An 18,748-nucleotide genomic window follows, 5' to 3' on the forward strand; every position below is an offset into this window, starting at 1 on the left:
GCCTCCCGTTTCTTTCTAAGATACAAGGAAGGTTACATGTGGGTTTACCTTTTCCCTTAATGGGACGAAATCCAATGGCAGTGCCATGCTTTATTTATCCGAGAATTTGATGGTTATGCATGGATGATGATAATGATGGACCTATGGCCCAAATTAATTTAAACAAATTTTTTAATGTTTTTCCGTCCATGGGAACTCATTCAAGGCCCAAATATATCATTTCCAGTTAAGTCCTCGTAAGTTACGAGTCGTAACCTATAATGTTACCCTTAAAATACTTTTAAAGCCCATTTGTGATGGCTCTTCACCGAAGGGCATTGTGGTGGGGGAACCCTTGAGAGTTCAACCAAGAATGCATACATATCATGGAAGGATGTTGATTACTTGAATTGCAGAACACTGAATGAAGTTGACAAAACTAAAAATTTGTCAACTTTTTTCCCAGAATACATCACTAAATTATCCTGTTTATAAATTTGTAAACTATGTTTTCCACCTTGTAATGTATATATTTTTTGATAAAATATTGAGCCAATAATAATTCAATCCATTTTTTGTTTACAGGTTGGCTAGTAAAGAAATCAAAGAAAATTTACAGGCATTGCTCGGTGATACCTACACACTACATCCCCAGTTGGGACTGTTACCAAATTCATTCCTCGTCTACAGAAAAATCAGGCTCTGCTGGCTTGGGCAAGGAGCTGACAAGCCCAGAGCCAGATCCTGAATGCATCTTAACACCTATCCTAGTGCTTGCTGCTAGCCTGGCTGCATACATAGCCAAGCCTGAACCAGGTGCCGGTGGTTCAGGTTCTGCAGCCATCACCAAGTTCTCCTTAGCTCTAAGTTCAGCCGCTTCCTTTCGTTTCTTAAACCGACGCCATGCTGCTTGTATGAAACAGGCGGCCCATGTTCTCCACTGGTGTGAGTAAAACCGGAATTTGTGTCTTAGTTGTTTGCTATGTAATCTTCTGAACTGTGATGCCACAAATTTGAGGTCTTCGGCTCTAAGAGCAAAGGCCTCTACTTCTGATATTGCTTTAACTGTGCGAGTTGAGCATGGGAGAATGACACTCGGACGAGGATCCAATGCCCATGTAAGCAGTTCCTCACCGCAGAAGTCTCCTGGGCCAATCTTGCATGAATTGAAGAATCCGGTACGGCCACCATTCGTGGTATAGGAATCTAGGTGGCCTCGAATTATGAAGAGCATCTCATTGACAGGATCACCTTCGCGGACTAAGATAGTGCCTTCAGTGCACAAGGCTGGTTTAAGTCTCTCACAGATTGCATCTAACATCCTTTCATCCATTTGATCAAACAGTGGGACCTGTTGAATCCGTAAATATAGTTGCATTACGTACCAAGCTTAGTTATTGCATGAAGTCTAATCTCTAGTGTAGTCAGATATTAAAAACTTACTCGCCGAACAAGGTCGAGACAGAGGTGGCGTTTGATGTCTCTACGTAGATCCAAGGGAAGGCCTTTGAGTAAAGCTTCTTCATCAACTCCTCTTGTAGCTAGCCATTTATACTGATCATATTTTCTTACAGATTGCTTTAGCTCAGGAGGAAGTTGCCTGTGACGCATCCATTGCTCTGTATCAGTTCTCCTAATTCTCCATTCTTCCAACCTGACAGTTGTCGATTGGAGGTATGTCTGCCAGTGAAACATTATCAGAGTTAGAAATTGCTAACAACCATGATGTCAAACTTTTTTGGTAACTCCAAGATCATGTCAAACATTTCACTCAAGGATTGTTTTGAGATGTGTCTATATGTTATTAATCAATCATTACGAATTAAAGCTAGATGCTTGCGTTTCCATGAAAAGTATTGGGGGAAAGGACTTACTTGCATATTCCCAATGAGCAGCGCAAAGAGAACCAGACCAAGGGTTGCAATAATGATGGCAAAAATTATTTCACCCACATAAGTGCTTGTGTCAAGATTTTGTCCCAGTGAACTGCAATGCATGTTGGAGACAGAGCGTCAGAGTTTAATGTTTTATGTTTGCAATAAGTTTAGCTCTAAAATCCCAGAGCCATACTGCAGCTGGAAATACACTTGAAAAATAAGGTTCTTTTTTATTGATTTGTTAAACAATTCGTCTTCTTCTTCTTCTTTTTTGTTTTGATTAATGAAAACTTTATGGTGACACAACTGACCTCAAGTTCCTTAAACCCCACCAGAGGCAATAAAAGTACTTGTTGAAGAATGGTGAAGTTGTAACATCAAATGTCAAGGCATCACCATATATACCGAACACATAGAAGCTGGAACTTGGACTGCATAGGTTAGTAATATTGCTGGACTTGAACCAGGTATCCCTGCCAGGGTCTTTAACCCTGTGGCAATCAAAAAATTTATACTGACACCATGGATCCTCGACATCACAGGCAGTCCTCCAGCATGCTTCTTGTCGCTCTATTGCGAGAAGATACCAGCAAGCTCCTAAAACCTTTTCAAAAAAGATTGAATTAAGCTTTTTTTTTTTTTTCTGAATTGGCAGTCTTTTTCGTTTTCCATACTGAATATGGTTCTTTTGAGTAGAATAACATACTGCAAGCTAAAACCAGCCATTTTTACTTGTAGACTCGTAGTTTATAGGTTTCAGAATCACTTACATGGCTAGCCAGCATGTAGAGAATGAGGTTATAAGCAGCGCCGGCCCATGCTGTTTCTGTAACAACACCAGTGGCCTTGACAATTTGTGATGAAAGTGGAAAAATTAGAAAAAGTCTGGGGAGGTACTGGAAAATGATTATGAAGCGGAGTACGTTTTTCGTGTTTGTCATCGTTGAACCTCTAAGATTTGGAATGACAATCCAGATCAAAACCTGGGGATGATAAGATAGAGCAAATTCGATGCCTTAGTTTTACACATTAAATCATTAAAATACTCTTATTAAAAGATGAAATATTTAAATGAGTTTATACCTGAGGAAGTGGCAGGGCAGCAATTAAATCAATCCAGAAACTTTTCTGGAGGTACCTGGAAGCAATCTTCCTGGAATCTATTACAAGCTCTCCTCTCCCAAATACACGAGAAGGAGGCGCAACATAAGCTGTCCGAAACCGAATGAAAATCTGAATCAAATAAAAGGCATCAGCCAATGATCTAACTATGGTGAGGATAACTTCATGTGGTATTCCAATATCAATGCAGACTTCTTTCCAAACTACTGGCAAATAAAAGAACAAAGGATCCACAAACAAAGACACTAAGCATGATACTAGGAAAATCTTGTTCCACCGGTGAATAACCGGTCCCCGAGGATCCAAAATCTTCTTCTTCACTCTCTCAAAGTCCTCTGAGAATACCCTGGACAGTACTTTAGCTTTTAAGGATTTGCCTGTCCTACAACTACTGCTACTAGTAGGCAACTCCTTGTCACCCTTCTTGGTCCCGGGCTCTGATATTTGGGTTCCATCAATGTTGAATTTCAGCTTTATCATATTCATACCATCTCCATTAATGGTGTTGTGGAGCTTTGCCAATTCAAGATCATCTTGAAATCTGAAAAAAAAAAAAAGACATATGTTAAGCCAGGAATATCAATTTGATTGTTCCATTGCTGGTTTGATATGCTAAGTAAAATGAGAGGTTACTGAAACCATTAAAGAACAAAAGACGGAACAAACCTTACAGATCTTGAATTACCATACCCCATGGCTTGTCTTATAATGCTGTTGCCGTCGTTTCAGTTATTAGATTGGATCCGTAGAAGGGCGAGAGACTGCTGGTCAAAAAACAAACAGTTTATGGATATCAGGTCATGAATAAACTGAAGTTAACGTAGGCAAGTGGCAAGGACTCAAAGCCATACAAAAGCAGCAAATGCCCTTTAATGGCTACTTGAACCAGGAATCATGTGACCTCTGGCATAAAAGATTTAACTCAGCTTGAAAATGAAGTAGCTCTAAAGGCCATCCTCCCCCTTTTTTAGGGCGAAAGAACTGGTCAAAACACGTGACCCATTTCTTTATTCAAAACTTCATAAAGGGTTTCCTCTAGACCACCATAGAAAATATGTCTGATTTTCTATATTTGTCAGTACGAGTTGAAGCAGGAAAAATATATGAAATATCCATGAAACTTTCTCTATATTTTATTGTATATATTGGATCAAGATCAAACACCCAAATATTTTAAATTTTTGATACCCTTCCTTAAACCAAAATAAAAAATAATAATAACAAAAGCAAATAAATGGCTTAAAGGTCATGGATTCATTGCTGACACCATTTCTTTTTAGAAATTTAGTCAGCTTGATTCCAACAGAAATATGGAAGAGAACATTGACCATGACATTGTTTTCTTGATTTATGGATTTTAAAAGAAAGAATTAGCAGTTTGGAAGAGAATAAGTCAATAAAACAAAGTTGAATGGAATATGATTCTGAATACACAATTAAAGGTTAGATCCTTAAGACTCATTCTATCAAACAGGGACATGAGAAAAAAGAGAATACTCACAAGCATTAGGCCAAACCATGTAAAATCCTCAAGACTCAGTTTTCTTCTTCACTTCAATTCAGTTTCAAACTGATCCGACGATGATCTTCTAAGAACGAAAATGTTCGCCCAATTTTTTTTTACATGAAAAACATTCAAAATAACTGTAAACTATCAGGAAATGGAAAGCTTAAACCAACATTTTCCACAGTTAGAACAATGAAGAATAAACCCTTCTCGATGTACACGCCTTAAATTGATTGGTTTTTTTTTTTATTATCCGTTAACAATTATTACAAGTTTGAGTAACTTAGAAACCAAAGAATTCCAAGAAAGTGACAAAAAGAGTTCATACCAAGTAATTAAAATGGGTATATTTAATATTAATTGTCATAACATTAAGAAAAAGAGAAAAAATATATATTATATAGTAATTATTTTGCTCAACTTTTTTAGTAATAAAATTAATAATTGAAAGTGGGAAGAAAAAGACAGAGAGACAGCATCATATGAGTGTGTCTTTATAAACCAAAAAGAAGAACCAGAAAATCGTTAGGAGAAGAGGGGCTCCATAATCTGTACTTCTGTTTATGTACTTCTATTTTTTGTATTCATAAATCCGTATATGATTTGTCATTAATTTTATAGTTTTATTTATTATTTTTATGTAAGATCCAAGGCGTTGACTACGTTAGATACGAATGCCTATGGAATCTTGAAACGTGTTTGTCCAGTAATGTACGGTTAGTTTACAACCGCAAGATGTCGGTAATAGAAATTAAAAATTTCCTTTTTTTTTTCCTTTTATATTTTGATCCAAATTATGTGTTGAGTATTTAAAATTTATTTCTTTTTATAACTAATTTTTTTAATCAATTTAATTATAAGTTACTACCATATTAATTCTTTTAATTTTTCTTTTTATTTTAATACTTTAGCACACTCTGAAACCACTTAGATTGACAATAATACTCATTCCAATAAATATAAAACTCTATCAAACTTTTTCTTAAACAATTCTGAATTAGTAACAAACAAGCCAAATCAGCCATTAACTAATACTGGTTAAAGCTATTTATTAATATTTCAAGATTTAGTGTTTGAATCTTGATATTAACAGCCGGTTAACTAAAAGTGTAATGATAAACAAATTTTTATTTAGTGAAATTATATAAATAAAACTTTGATTGTAGTTTATATGTACATATATAAAATTTTAATTTTGATTCAATTAAATAAATATAATTATTTATATGTAAATGTAAAGCAATTCTATATAGATAATTATATTAGTGACTTGTAAAAATAAAATAAAATAATTAAGAGTTGCAGAAAAGGAATTTGATGATGACTTGAAATCATGCAACTTCGTCAAGGACTTGAATGAAGGTAATGCCATCGGTTTTTATATTAAAAGAAAAAGAAATATTAGAAAAAAAAAAAGAAAAAAAAAGAGCCTAACAAAACTGACTATGCTGACATAGATATTACATTAGAACCTTGAAGCTTTAAGAACTGGCATCAACTGAAGTAGCTTTGGTTTCCTCATAGGGTTCTGATCCCACAATAACGTATCAATCATTACAGTCTTAGATTGGTAATGGAGTGAGTGCATGAACCTTTCTTTTTCACTTTTTCCATTCACATGTGTTGAATTTATAGCTTCAACATCTGCATTTTCTACTTTAACTTTTTTCATATTACAAAAGGTGTTTAAAATTTTTGACGCAATTCAATTTTTTTGGAACAATGTTAAGTGTGTATCTTAAAACTATATGCTTTTATTCATTTCATAATTCTTCCCCTGAACACTTACTACAATAACTCGACTCCTTCCCATAAATTCAGTTATACCAATAGTGATAAGGTTGAAAAACTGAAAGAAGTAAAGAAGTAGTCACAGGTTGAAACAGTTGAAGTAAAAAGTGTGTTGTGATGTTGGTGGCCAGCCTGACCATGTCTTTCTTCTGGCGTGACGGTGCAGACATTTTCCAATATCCATTCAATTTCAAACTACTCCTTTATTTGTTCACATTGCCAGCTTAACCTCACCAACCTTTTATTTATTTACTTATTTCAAATCATGAGGATTATTTAGAGAAATAAAAGATTTGGATTCCGACAAGCCACCGAGATCTCGCTTCTTGCCAGCTTCATTTTATGACCTTTTATTTTTTGCACTCTAACCTTCTTAAAAATGCTCCAACTCGTTTCTAAAAGGGGATAAATATTAATGATCTTTTTTCTTGTTCAAAAATTTATTAGGGATGAAATGATGCCTAATTCATTCATGGAATAAAAACAAGGAGGTATCTAATACTAAAAAAATCAGAAATAAGTATACCAATTAAGAAGAAAAAAGTTAGTTACACGTGTGACGATAATTCAACTTTTCGATCTATATGTATAGATGTAACTGATACTTAACTGCCAGAATGAAGCCAGCTCAATGTTAGATGATGGTACGACAGCAGGGGAGAGAGCCAAGAAATTAAATCATGCCCTTTCATATCTTGGAAGCTAGCAATATAGTGGTCCCACCAACATCTTAAAGTGCTCTGCATGGATCATGCATGCCCCACATTTCCATATATAACATAACCGATTCTACCATAACTACATTAAAAGTATTAGACAACCACCTGTATTTAATATAGGAGGATAATACCCTTAACCCTTATCCGTAGTTAGTATAGAGTTACAAAATATTACTAGATTTTTTAGATCAAATACGAACATTTCATATCATTTAACATACATATTAGAAATAAATTAAACTCAATCTTATTGTCCATTATATGAGTCATTGAAGCTCATAATACACATTAGACATAAATCGAGACTAAATTAAGTACTCAAAAAAAATTTTAAAAATATCAAAAATTTTCAAAAGAGCAAGGGACGCACGCCCGTGTGGCTAGGCCGTGTGGGCTGTCGAAATAAGGGCACATAGACGTGTCTTAGCCCGTGTCCAATTTAGGGTGCTTACTGACTTGGGTCACAGGGCCAAGTACGAACGTGTGCTAAGCCGTGTGAGCATACTGACTTGTAATATTAAGGTGCAAGGGTCACACAACTATGCCACACACCCGTATGCTACGCCATGAACCTAATAATTTATTATAAAACTTAAATTACCGGTTCAAAAATCTTTCTAAAACCACATTTGACTCATGAATACTAAATAATAAAATTTACGAACTTACTTGTCAAATTTAGTGGTCTTGAACCACTTTTTTCAACATCACTGAAAATCTGATTGTTACATAGAGTTACTCAAAAATGAAAAAATTAATTTTTATATATTTTGAAATGTGTAAATTAATGTACATGTTAAATGATGATTGAAAATTCTTTTTATGGGTAAAATATAAAAATGGTCACACAGTTATGACTTTTGTTTTATTTCAACCACTGCTCAACTATTAATTTTTTCGATTTAATTACTAAACTTTTCAAAATTAAATATTTTAGTCACTTTGAGCTGGTTTGAGTTTTTTTTATTGGCCTAGTAATAAAATTAACTGTCTAATGTTTACACATTCTATCAATTTAACCATAAATATAAAAAACTTAACAAATTTAGCCCTCAAGGTTTACAAATTTTTCATTTTAACTGTAATTCTAAAAAATTCAATAAATTTGACCCTCAACTAGGGGTGAGTAAAATTCGATTCAACTAAAAAAATTAAAAAAAAACTCGAATTTCGAGTTAAACGAATCGAGTTATTCGAGTCAACTCAAATTTTTTTGAATTTTGAGTTTAAATTGAGTTGAGTTTTCGAATTCGAGTAACTTAAATTATTCGAATAATTCGAATATCAAACTATAATATTTTACATTTTTACCCTAAACTCTCAAACTTTTTACTCATTCCTACTTTCCCCCAAAAACTTTTACTCCCCTCCCATCCCAACCCCCCAATCTACCCAAAATCCATTTCCCACCAAAATTTTACTCCCTCATTTACTTTTTCTCAAAATTTTACTCCCAAAAACCCTCAAAACTTTTTATTTTTCCCCAAAATTTTTATTCCCTCCCACTTTCCCCCTAAAACTTTTATTCCCTTCCCATCCTACCTCCCATCTACCCCAAACTCATCCCCCTCCCCCAATTTTTTTTTAATATTTTCCCTCCAAAATTTTACTCCCCCATTTACTTTCCCTCAAACTTTTATTCCCAAAACTTTTTATTTTCCCCCTAAACTTTTACTTCTCACCATTTACTCTCAAATAAAAAATCAAAATTATCCAAAAAAAATCACTAAACATAAATAGTAATATTTTTATTTATATATACTATTTATATTATTAAATTAAATTTCACATTTTATATTATTTATATTATTGAATTGTTTATTCATATTGAATATTTATATTAAAATTGAATTATTAATTATGCCATAAAATATTCGTGTTAAAATTTTATGTTGGTATCAATTTCACATTTTATCTTTAAAATAACTTTTATTAAAAAATCTCATTTTTACATTTAATATATTTTTTAATTCCAAAATACATAGTGACAAGAATCTGAAGATAATTGAAACAACTAAGCAAGCAAAGAAGCTAAGCCGTATATAAAAGATTAATAAATAAATTGTGAGGTGATGAAAGTTAATAAAAAATTTGATTAAGGTGGATAAATTTTATTATGGTAGGTGACATGGTTATAAGGACCCAAAATTATTTTTAAAAATTTAACTCGAACAAATATAATCGATTCAATTTGAATTCCATCTCACTCGACTCGGTTCGAGAAAATTTCAAATCAAATTAGGATGATAAAATATGATTCGTTAACTCGATTAACTCGAAATTTTTTCATTCGATTCGATTGAACGCTCACCCCTACCCTCAACATTTACAAAATTTGTCAATTTCCTCAACATTTACAAAATCTATCAATTTACTCCTAGCTCAAAAAATTAAAAAAATATTTTAAAAAATCATTTTTACCTCTTTATAACCCAACGACTAACCCGTGTGAGATATTAAAAAAAAAAGAGTACCCTCTTTCAAGTCACTTGCAACAATTCCTTTTACTATAATTTAGACTTCACACTGGATCAAACCAATTGATTTGGAACCTATATGGAATAATTGGTTGCATTACTACCTGAATAGATAACGTTCTTAATGCATTTATTTTCTTTTGGATCTTAATTTTTTTTTGTTTTATCCCAAATTTTTAGAGTTTTTTTTCTTTTTGCAAGTGGCTTGAAATAGGATACTCTTTTTCTTATTTTAATATCTCACATGGGTTAGCCGATGGGTTATAAAGGCTAAAAATGATTTTTTAATATATTTTTAATTTTTAGAGCTAAGACTAAATTGACAGATTCCGAAAATATTGAGGGCCAAATTGATTGAACTTTTTAGAATTATAACTAAAATGACCAATTTTGTAAACATTGAGGGTTAAATTTGTTAAATTTTTTATACTTAGAATCAAATTGATAGAATGTATAAACATTAGGGGGCTAATTTTGTTACTAAACCAATAAAAAAAACCCACATCATATCAGAATGACTAAAATATTTAATTTTGAAAAGGTTTGTGACTAAATCAAAAAAATTATAAGTGTGTGACCAAAATAGAATGAAAGACATAATTAAGTGACATTTTTATAATCTTCTCATAAAAAAAATTCAATTACCATTTAAAAAATAAAATTTAACGGAAGGTCAAATTACTTGTTTTGAAATGTATAAATATTAATTTACTATTTTTTCAATAAAAGAAGTAAAAGCAATCACCATAATTTCTTAATACTAATTTTACCCATTTAAGATGGTTGATATTAAATTTTTGGTAATGGTATTTTATTAGTAATATTTCATCCATTCCATCCTAATTCCTATCCAACCATTCAAAGATTCTTGGGCATTAATAGTTATGACGAGACGATCAATGTATGCGTTTGTAATGTTTTTTTTTTATGTTAATCTTTCGGTTATTTAATGTATTAATATAAGGAAAAGATTATTATTACATAAATATTAAAATAAATTTACATTTTTAAGTTAAAATTAGAAAGATAAGTCAACTTCTAGTTAAAAAAAGTTTAGTAAAACATTTTTTTTTGTTACACTGAAAATAAGTTATGTGAATAACTGAAAAGTATCAAACAAAATTTTATTATTAATTTATGTAATATTATTGTTGCAATAATTAAGAGGATGTGGGTTGAACACATGTTACATCTAGATTTAAGGGAATTATGGGTGGTAATAAAAATTATATAAAAGAAGAAACTGACCAAATAGTAAACTAAGTATAAATATTTTCAAATGCAAAGCAGAAATGGAATTCATATATAAAACATATTGTACAGTATCTATTTTACTATTTTAATGTTTATTTAACATATCACATTCTTGTGTTCTTGTATGGGTGTCAAAAAATATATGTATTATCCATAAATAATTTAAATTACACCCCAACCACCAGCAAAGAACATGACTGCACTCACTGCAATATATGTTGTGTTAGGGCCAGCCTGAAACTGGGACCAAGGATTCCATCAGCAGATGGTGAAGTATGAGCAGCTGCCAGGGCCCGTTCTGTAGAGAAGTTTGGCCGAAACAGAACGTCGACGCTAAATTATGGAGGTGATATCAATATGTATAATTAAGCTTTCACTAGTAGTTTCTTTTTTGAGAGCACATGAGTAGTTTCTTTAATAGTAAAGCCAGAGGTTGATTTTTAAGGGTAGGTAAGAAATCCGCCGGTGAAGCCAGCAGCTGCGAGGCCTTCGGAGGTTATGATTGACATTGCACATGTTAATCGGGAAGCAGGGGTGGATGAAATTGGTGGGATCCATTGAGATAGCGGAAGCTATAGCATTCAAAGGGGCATTTTATCATCAGCCTCTTCCTTGAATGTTCCCGGGAGATTTGCTGCGTCCTTTACAAATGTTTGTTTCTTGTTTGCGGTTAGAGAATGACTTTCCTAGTCAGTTTTTGACCAACAAAATAAGATTAACCGGCCTGAAGATTGATGGTTTGTCAGCATCTCCCTTACGATAATAGAAACAAAACCAACTGCAAAGTTTTTATTTATTTATCTATACAATTTATGGTGAAATTCAGTAAAAGATTTAGCTTCCACTTCAAACTTTCAGCTCATGCGATAGATTTTTTTTTCTCAACTTGGAATAAAAGATGAATAATATCTGAAATGGGGGAAAATAAACTCAGTTACAAAATTCTCGTGAAAAAGGAACGGTCAAAACGAAAAAAGAAAGAAAGACTTTATAATGAAAACAAAATTAGAAATATACATCTTCTTTGGTTTCTACTCTTGTGAGGCAGACGCGGCTTCCTTCAAGCATGTCCTCATCACTTTACCAAGCTTACTGCAAGCATCAAGGCAAAGCTGCATTGCCTGAACCAAACATTACAACCGTTAGCCCCATAACTATAGCAGCTTATGTTATCTAGAAAATGAGCATTTACGGGAAACAAATATTGAATAGTCCATGGTACTTTTTAAATGACTAGCATTTTGATTTGCAGGAATCAGTTGCCTGAATTTTCAGCAAATCTTGATGAGAAGTAGATCAAAACACATACCTCATTAATATCTGGGGTTGACCATTCTCCTGTAAATGTTAGTTGAGTGACCTCATTACGAGAAGGCATACATGTAAGCATTAAGCTTCCATCTTGGTAGCTTTCCTCTTCGAGAACAGGATCAATCACAAGGTTTTTCCCTAGACAGGACTTGAAACCAAAATTTACGCATTAAACACATGTGAAAAGATGAAGTTCTTCAAAGTGGAACTAAATCAGTATTCACTGTTCAAGTTTAGAAAGGACAAAACCATTCTATCATGGATTTGAAGAATCGTATGATGCCATGCAGCAAAGGACAAGCTTCTGAATATCAATGTGCCTTTTCGTTTTCCAGTTTGTAGCAATTTGTTATCAATCATACTTTAATTGTCACACAATCTCAAACACCAAATACATTTACGTATAAGACAAAGTCTGTAGGCATGTAACTGCTATACTTGCAATAGCATCATAATTATAATAGCATAGTCATAAGATAGTAATGGTCTATGTTACTAGGACCCAGGGAATGAGTACCAGAAATGGGTACATGTCTGACATTGACACTGGCATGCTCTTTTTTCTTATTTTTCTAAAATTTCCATATATTTAGAGGACTATCCCTGATGTTTCAATGCATGTCAGGCACATGTATTTCAATGAAAATGAAGAATTGGAGTAACGTAGCAGCCAACCTGAACTGAAGCAAAGTAAAATGAGTACAAATGAGCAGGAAGGAGGGCTCAAACCTATGCCTGCATAATGATAACAATGCTTAATGCAAACCAAAGACATTTACCACAGAAACTGCAGCAACAAGGTCATACATCATGATCCCCGCATCTGCAAGGGCAAGACTAGCACATGATATCACCACAGGAAGATCACCTGTAACCAATGTTATGAAGCCTATCAAGAAATGGCAATATAAGAGTTTAGGGCATATCCATAACGCATAAGAATTTTGATTGATTAGATAAAACTTTTGACGCTCTACAACATTGTTAAATATTTATTTGCTAAAAAGAACATTACGTGAAACACTAGTAAGAATATGAGAACCAATTTACAAGAGGCCATTAGAAGGTGCAAAAGAATAGATAGGTTAAGAAATGAAAGGAAAAAAAAAATACTGATAAAGGCATCTGAATCAGAAAAAATAATAGGCCAATTTCAAGCCTAATTACAAAGGATCAATGAGATGACTTACTGCCCCCAGATTCCAACACCAATGCAAAAACATCCACGGTGGTCTTGGGGAATGTTTCCAACATTATTGCACCTTCCAAAGCTTTATGAAGCATTGACGAAAACTCTTTGTGATCCGATCCCTATGGAAAGGGAGACCAAGAAATAGAATCAACTAATTTGAAGAAAATAATTAAAAGGGAGATAAAGACACTAAATCAACTACGTTATGCATATAATCTAATAGCACCACTAAAGCTTCACACTTCCAATCATCTCATATACCTGTCCTCGAACTGGAGTGGCAAATGTTGTATAGCTGAAATTACAATTTAATCTCCCAGTATCACTGTACATCATTGCTTTCTTACTTTCTCTTGGCCCAAATCTAAATAGTTAAACACAAATAACAGATGAACATGTAAAGCAGTCTCAGTATTTGAAAGAAAATTCTACTAAAGAAAGATAAGGGTTATAAAATCCCAAAAATAGTATAAAGAAGAACATGACAATTTAACATAGATATGCACTCACACAGATACAATGACCTTGGTACTCCCAAGCTCTGCATAAGCAGATCCGGAAGCAGAATTTACTGCACCTGTCCTGAAAACTACAAATCACCAACATTTTACGATTAATTTCAACTCAGCACAGCAGAATCTAAGAAAGCTTCATTTACAAGAGGATATGATGAATGATCCATAAATTTTCCATGAAAACACATTTTCCCTAGCTCCTAGGTGCCTAAAAACTATAAGAAAACCCATTATAGTGGTAGTAATGGGAAAGATGATCACACAGCATGACAACTATACCACTGTGGAAACCTAATGCTCTCTTTTATCATAAGCATGAACATTCAATTATATATAACGTAGTCAGAAGAACCAAATATAGAACATGCTGGCACAAGTAATAACAAATCATGAAGAAGCACAATCACTTAGCTACTCATTGAAATGGCCTTAATCTAGAGAGCAATGGAGAACGCTAGCCTATTCCTATACCCAGGTAATGAATCAAACTAACATACACAGAGGCACAAAAGAAAAATGAAACTTTTTTCCCCATATGGATGATTACCAAAGAATGGATAGAAAGCTTACTAATATCTAAAAGATATCAAACTTTTCAACTTTATTGGCAAAATAAAATGTAAAATTAAAACCCAAATAAAAATAACCATGATAATGTTAAAAAAAAGAGAAAAATAAAAAGGAGATAGGTTTAAAAATGAAATGAAAAAAGAAGGAAGCTTTACATGCTGGTCGGCACTGGTGGAAGCCACGGCCATCAGGTCGGACCCAATCGAGATCGTTGTCTTTGAAAATAGGGGGGCGAGTTTTTTGGCCAAGATTCGGCGAATACGTTACCGGAGCTGAACCGGGCTTTGCGGCCATGCTTTTTCCTCTTCTTGTTTCTTTTTCCTCTATTTACTATTTTGGTTTCAGTCGCAGCTCCAGGTTTTATTGCTTCTGATGCCAGGTCAAGACGCGATGCGTTTTCACTAGGAAAGGCAAAACGGTGTCGTTCAGCTGATATTCTCCTGCTTACCTCCCCTTAAGAGGTGTCAATGAGCCACGTGCAGCATAACCAAAATTTTAAGTTAATTTAATAGGCCTAAACTCAGCTTAAAAATGAGTTTAAAATTTTGCACAAAATTAATTAAGATAAAAATGTTAAAATCTGAACTCATCAGACTTGTTTATATTAAAATTTTTTATATAATTTTTTAAAATATATATAAAACATTAAAAATATTAAAATAAAATTTTCTCAATAAATTAAAAAATAATATGACAATAAAATAGTAGCAACATAATAATAAAATAGTAGTAAAATAGTGAAAAAAAAAAGAAAATAACAGCAAAATAGTAAAAAAAACATCTTTTTTTTTGCATATTTGAGCTGGGCTCGGGCCAAAAAAGTCTTACTCGAGGCTTGACTTATTTTTTAAGTAGACTTTATTTTTTTGTCCAAGTCTATTTTTTGGGTCTATATTTTTACTCAAATCCTCTCAATTTTCAAGTGGGCCTTAAAGCTGAGCTGAGTGGCCCGACCTATGGACAAGTTTACAACCATTGTTGGGGATTAAAATCTAGCTTAATCCACATTCAGGGTAATTTTAAAATAGAATTATGTTATTTTAATCATTCTATTTTCTATTAATTTAGTCAATCTGATTAATGTAATTATTCAAATTAGTTATTGCTATTAAAAATTTTGTTAATTTATTAATAGATTAGTAATATGACACATTAGCTCATTGAGTGACTAATATCTAACTCTTAATTTTACCAATACTTAGGGACTTCTTTATAATTAGTCCAAAATGTTTTTTTTCTCCTTTTTACTTTCTCATTACTTCATTACCACGTATTAGTCACTCTACGGGCTAATATGCCACATCAACAATCCGTTGGTGGATTAACGGAATTTTTAATGACAGTGACTAATTCAAGTAAATATCATAATTGGAGTAATTAAATTGAAAAATAATTAAAATGATAAAAAGAAAACAAATTCTATTTTAAAGTGACCATGAATTTAATTTACCATAAAATCTATTTATCTTTCTATTGTGACATGTGAATTCAATTTTTGACGATGGATTTAATAATTTTTAAAAATTAAAATTTGAGTCTTATTTTAGACTATATTCATTAAATTCATTAATTAAAACTATATGATAGTAAACTCGGATGTAGATGTAGAACAAAATTTAAGAAAAATTAATATAACAAAATTTAAGAAAAATTAATATGATAATCAAATATGATTTTGGTTAAATTGATAAAGCTAAATTATTAAAACTTAAGATGTTTTGGTTTCGAATCTTTCTTGTACAAGTACTTTCTAAAATTTTAAATGAAAAAACAAAATTGCTGTAACAGCCTAATTTTCAGTGGTGTCGGAACAGTGATTCGAGATCACTAAATCCGACAAATGAGTAAGAAATATTATTAATTTAGTGAGTATAAGTTAAAGGTGAAGTTAGGAAAAATTTTAAAATACTGAAATATACTAAAATATATATATTAAAATAATTAAAATTGAAAACGAGGTATCGAGACCTCGGGAATTTTAAATCGAGCCATAAATATTTTTATAAATATTTATGGAGTGTTAATAAGTTAGTATTAAAGTTTCGTCAAGAAATTTTAAAGTACTGATAGCTAATTGAACAAAAAGGACTAATTTGTATCAAATGCAAAATTGTGGGAAATGATTAAATAGCTTAAATGATAAAAGAAAAGGGTTTAAAAGGTAAATAGACCCAAGGTCTATTTGGGCTGGACGGCAAGAGCATGAAATCACCAAGAAAATAAGGGGAATTAAGGGAAAAATTAGAAAATTGTAAAATTTACTTAATAAAGCTAGGACTAAAGTGGAATTATCTAGATTTCTCTTTATTTTTCTGCATTCTCATCAGCAAAAACACCATGGAAGAGTTCCCTTAAGCTGGTTTTTCATATTTTTACTGCAAGTAAGTTCAATTCTTGATTATTTCTTGAATTTTTTGTGTTTTTGTGACTTTTACAACTAGGTCCATTTGTTGAATTCATTAGTTCTTGATTCTATGAAAGAAATTGAAAGTTTCTATGAATATGTGCTGGAAGTATATGATTATTTGATATAGAATTAGAGTTTTAAATTGTTTATATGCTGATTTTATTGAAAGAATTGAATAGAAAGTGAATGTTTGGGACCTAAATTGTAAAAGAGTTTGAAGTTAGAGTTTTATGTGGAAATTCTGAATTTCAATAGTTATGAAATAACTTATAATGTCTAGGAAAAGTATTAATTGAGAAAATTAGTTTAATTGAGGGGTTAATTAAGTAAGGACTGAATTGCATGAACTGTGAAATTTGGGGCAAAATGAAAATGAACATTTTGCACTAAAACAGTTTTGGACAGCAGCAATAGTCTAACTTTGAAAAATCTCAAAAAATTGTATAAATTTAATTAGAGGATGAATAAAATATGAAATTAAAGCTTATTGAGTCTAATTTCTTATAGAAGAAACGGTGTAAGCAATGGAATTGTAAATCATGAGATATAATAAGTTTTGTGAGACAATGTCAGAATGATTTCGGGTTCCCCTGTTCTGACTTTGGAAAATCATCAAAAATTGGATGAAAATAATTAAGGGATTAAATTTATATGTTTAAAATTCTTGAAGAGTCTATTTTCAATAGAAATAAGCAGGAACATCATCCGAATCTCGTATGATGAGATAATTAATTCTTAGTGAAGAAGGGTCGGAACTGTCAGACAGCAGAACAGGGACAACTTTAAAGAATAAACTGTACTTATTGGCTAAATAAAAAATTCTGAAAATTTGATGGTAATAAGATAAGTAAGTCTAGTTTCAGGGAAAATTTGCGGATCTTAATTTCGAGTTCTGTAGCTTAAGATATAAATAATTTAGTGACTATGACGCAAATGGACAATTTTGAATATACATAAGTAAATAGTGAAATTATTGATAATGTTACTTGTTGCATGTTATATAAATTAAGGATGTGGAATGGAGAGGAGGAGGAGAAAAATATGTATGAATATTCAGCTAGCATGGCTAATTTGTATGTTTTAGACTCATGGACTAAATTGAATAAAAGTAAAATTTTATGGGCAATTTTGTAAAAAAAGTTAAAAATGACCAATTTGCATGAAATGGATTATTTTATTATTTAAATTACAAAATTTAATGAAATTATTAATTTAGCTCAAGATCAGGGAAAAACATGTTTTAAGGATTAAATTGAAAAGTGTTGAAATTATGGAAAATTCTGACATTTTATAGAATTCATAGGTTGTTATCAATTTGTGTGAGAATAACGGCTGGAAATAAGGATTAAATTGCAATAATTTTGTTTTATTTTAACCTAAGGATGAAATCATCATTAATTAAAAGTTTAAGTGTAAAATGATAATAATTTTGTTTAGAGCATTAGTTGAATGTATTATAACATGAAATAAATGAAAACGACGATCAAATTTCTTTATAAAGATCCGGATGACTTGAATACGAGACTTGAACGTGGAAAAGAAAAGATATCGGATTAATGAAATATCTGATAAATGAATCGGTAACTCCGGTAATGCTCCGTAACTCTATTCCGGTGACGGATTCGGGTTAGGGGCGTTACATTTATTGGTATCAAAGCTAAGGTTTAGTCGGTTCTCGGACCAAACGTAGCATATGTGAAGTCTAGAAATACATGCCATTATGTAACTTGTGATAAGATAATTTAATATCTTCCAGCTCTGATGAGATTTATTTTACTTAAAGATAGAGATACTTTCCCAACCGAGCTAATTACGATAATGTTGAAAGCGATACTCAAATATATGAGCAAAAGTAGATTATGATGAGTCGGAACTCATAAAGGTATGAATAAATGTTATATTTAAATTTATGTGTATAGTAAGTAAAATTTTAAGGTAAGTATCAATATTGAATTAAATTTGTATGGATATATGTGATTGATGTGGAAATAGAATTTTGGATATATGTTATATTTGAAAATTTTATT

The 18,748-nt window shown here is 32.0% G+C and overlaps 2 protein-coding genes across 3 annotated transcripts; both read right to left on the minus strand.

Moving 5' to 3' along the window:
• Positions 1-465: 465 nt before the first annotated feature.
• On the minus strand, positions 466-4,810 carry LOC107959015 (putative cyclic nucleotide-gated ion channel 15). 2 transcript variants are annotated; one of them, XM_016894962.2, is made up of 8 exons: positions 4,480-4,810; positions 3,645-3,742; positions 2,940-3,519; positions 2,627-2,839; positions 2,168-2,460; positions 1,854-1,965; positions 1,423-1,659; positions 466-1,330 (listed from the first exon to the last, which is right to left on the minus strand). In XM_016894962.2, the coding sequence occupies exons 2-8, from the start codon at positions 3,671-3,673 to the stop codon at positions 653-655; spliced, it is 2,142 nt and encodes a 713-aa protein (XP_016750451.1). In that variant the 5' UTR covers positions 3,674-3,742; positions 4,480-4,810; the 3' UTR covers positions 466-652. The 2 variants fall into 2 exon arrangements, with proteins under 2 accessions (XP_016750451.1, XP_016750450.1); XM_016894961.2 differs by having other exon boundaries at positions 3,645-3,739; positions 4,480-4,804.
• Positions 4,811-11,565: 6,755 nt separating this feature from the next.
• LOC107959013 (exosome complex component RRP41-like) lies at positions 11,566-14,736 on the minus strand. The gene is made up of 7 exons (XM_016894959.2): positions 14,470-14,736; positions 13,740-13,818; positions 13,491-13,593; positions 13,228-13,348; positions 12,817-12,905; positions 12,036-12,185; positions 11,566-11,847 (listed from the first exon to the last, which is right to left on the minus strand). The coding sequence occupies exons 1-7, from the start codon at positions 14,606-14,608 to the stop codon at positions 11,758-11,760; spliced, it is 771 nt and encodes a 256-aa protein (XP_016750448.1). The 5' UTR covers positions 14,609-14,736; the 3' UTR covers positions 11,566-11,757.
• Positions 14,737-18,748: the final 4,012 nt, after the last annotated feature.

The sequence above is a fragment of the Gossypium hirsutum genome, chromosome A05, assembly GCF_007990345.1.
Source record: "Gossypium hirsutum isolate 1008001.06 chromosome A05, Gossypium_hirsutum_v2.1, whole genome shotgun sequence".
NCBI classification, from domain to species: Eukaryota; Viridiplantae; Streptophyta; class Magnoliopsida; order Malvales; family Malvaceae; genus Gossypium; species Gossypium hirsutum.

What these genes read in the sequence shown, in the direction of transcription:
- LOC107959015 (XM_016894962.2), bottom strand. Translation starts at nt 3,673, where the DNA reads ATGGGGTATGGTAATTCAAGATCTGTAAG. An exon ending in TGGGGTTTAAGGAACTTGAG is followed by an intron (nt 1,966 to 2,167) that starts GTCAGTTGTGTC and finishes CATGCATTGCAG; the next exon opens with TTCACTGGGACAAAATCTTG. An exon ending in TGCTCATTGGGAATATGCAA is followed by an intron (nt 1,660 to 1,853) that starts GTAAGTCCTTTC and finishes TTTCACTGGCAG; the next exon opens with ACATACCTCCAATCGACAAC.
- LOC107959013 (XM_016894959.2), bottom strand. Translation starts at nt 14,608, where the DNA reads ATGGCCGCAAAGCCCGGTTCAGCTCCGGTAACGTATTCGCCGAATCTT. An exon ending in ACCAAGGTCATTGTATCTGT is followed by an intron (nt 13,594 to 13,739) that starts GTGAGTGCATAT and finishes TTAACTATTTAG; the next exon opens with ATTTGGGCCAAGAGAAAGTA. An exon ending in GGTGTTGGAATCTGGGGGCA is followed by an intron (nt 12,906 to 13,227) that starts GTAAGTCATCTC and finishes CATTGGTTACAG; the next exon opens with GTGATCTTCCTGTGGTGATA.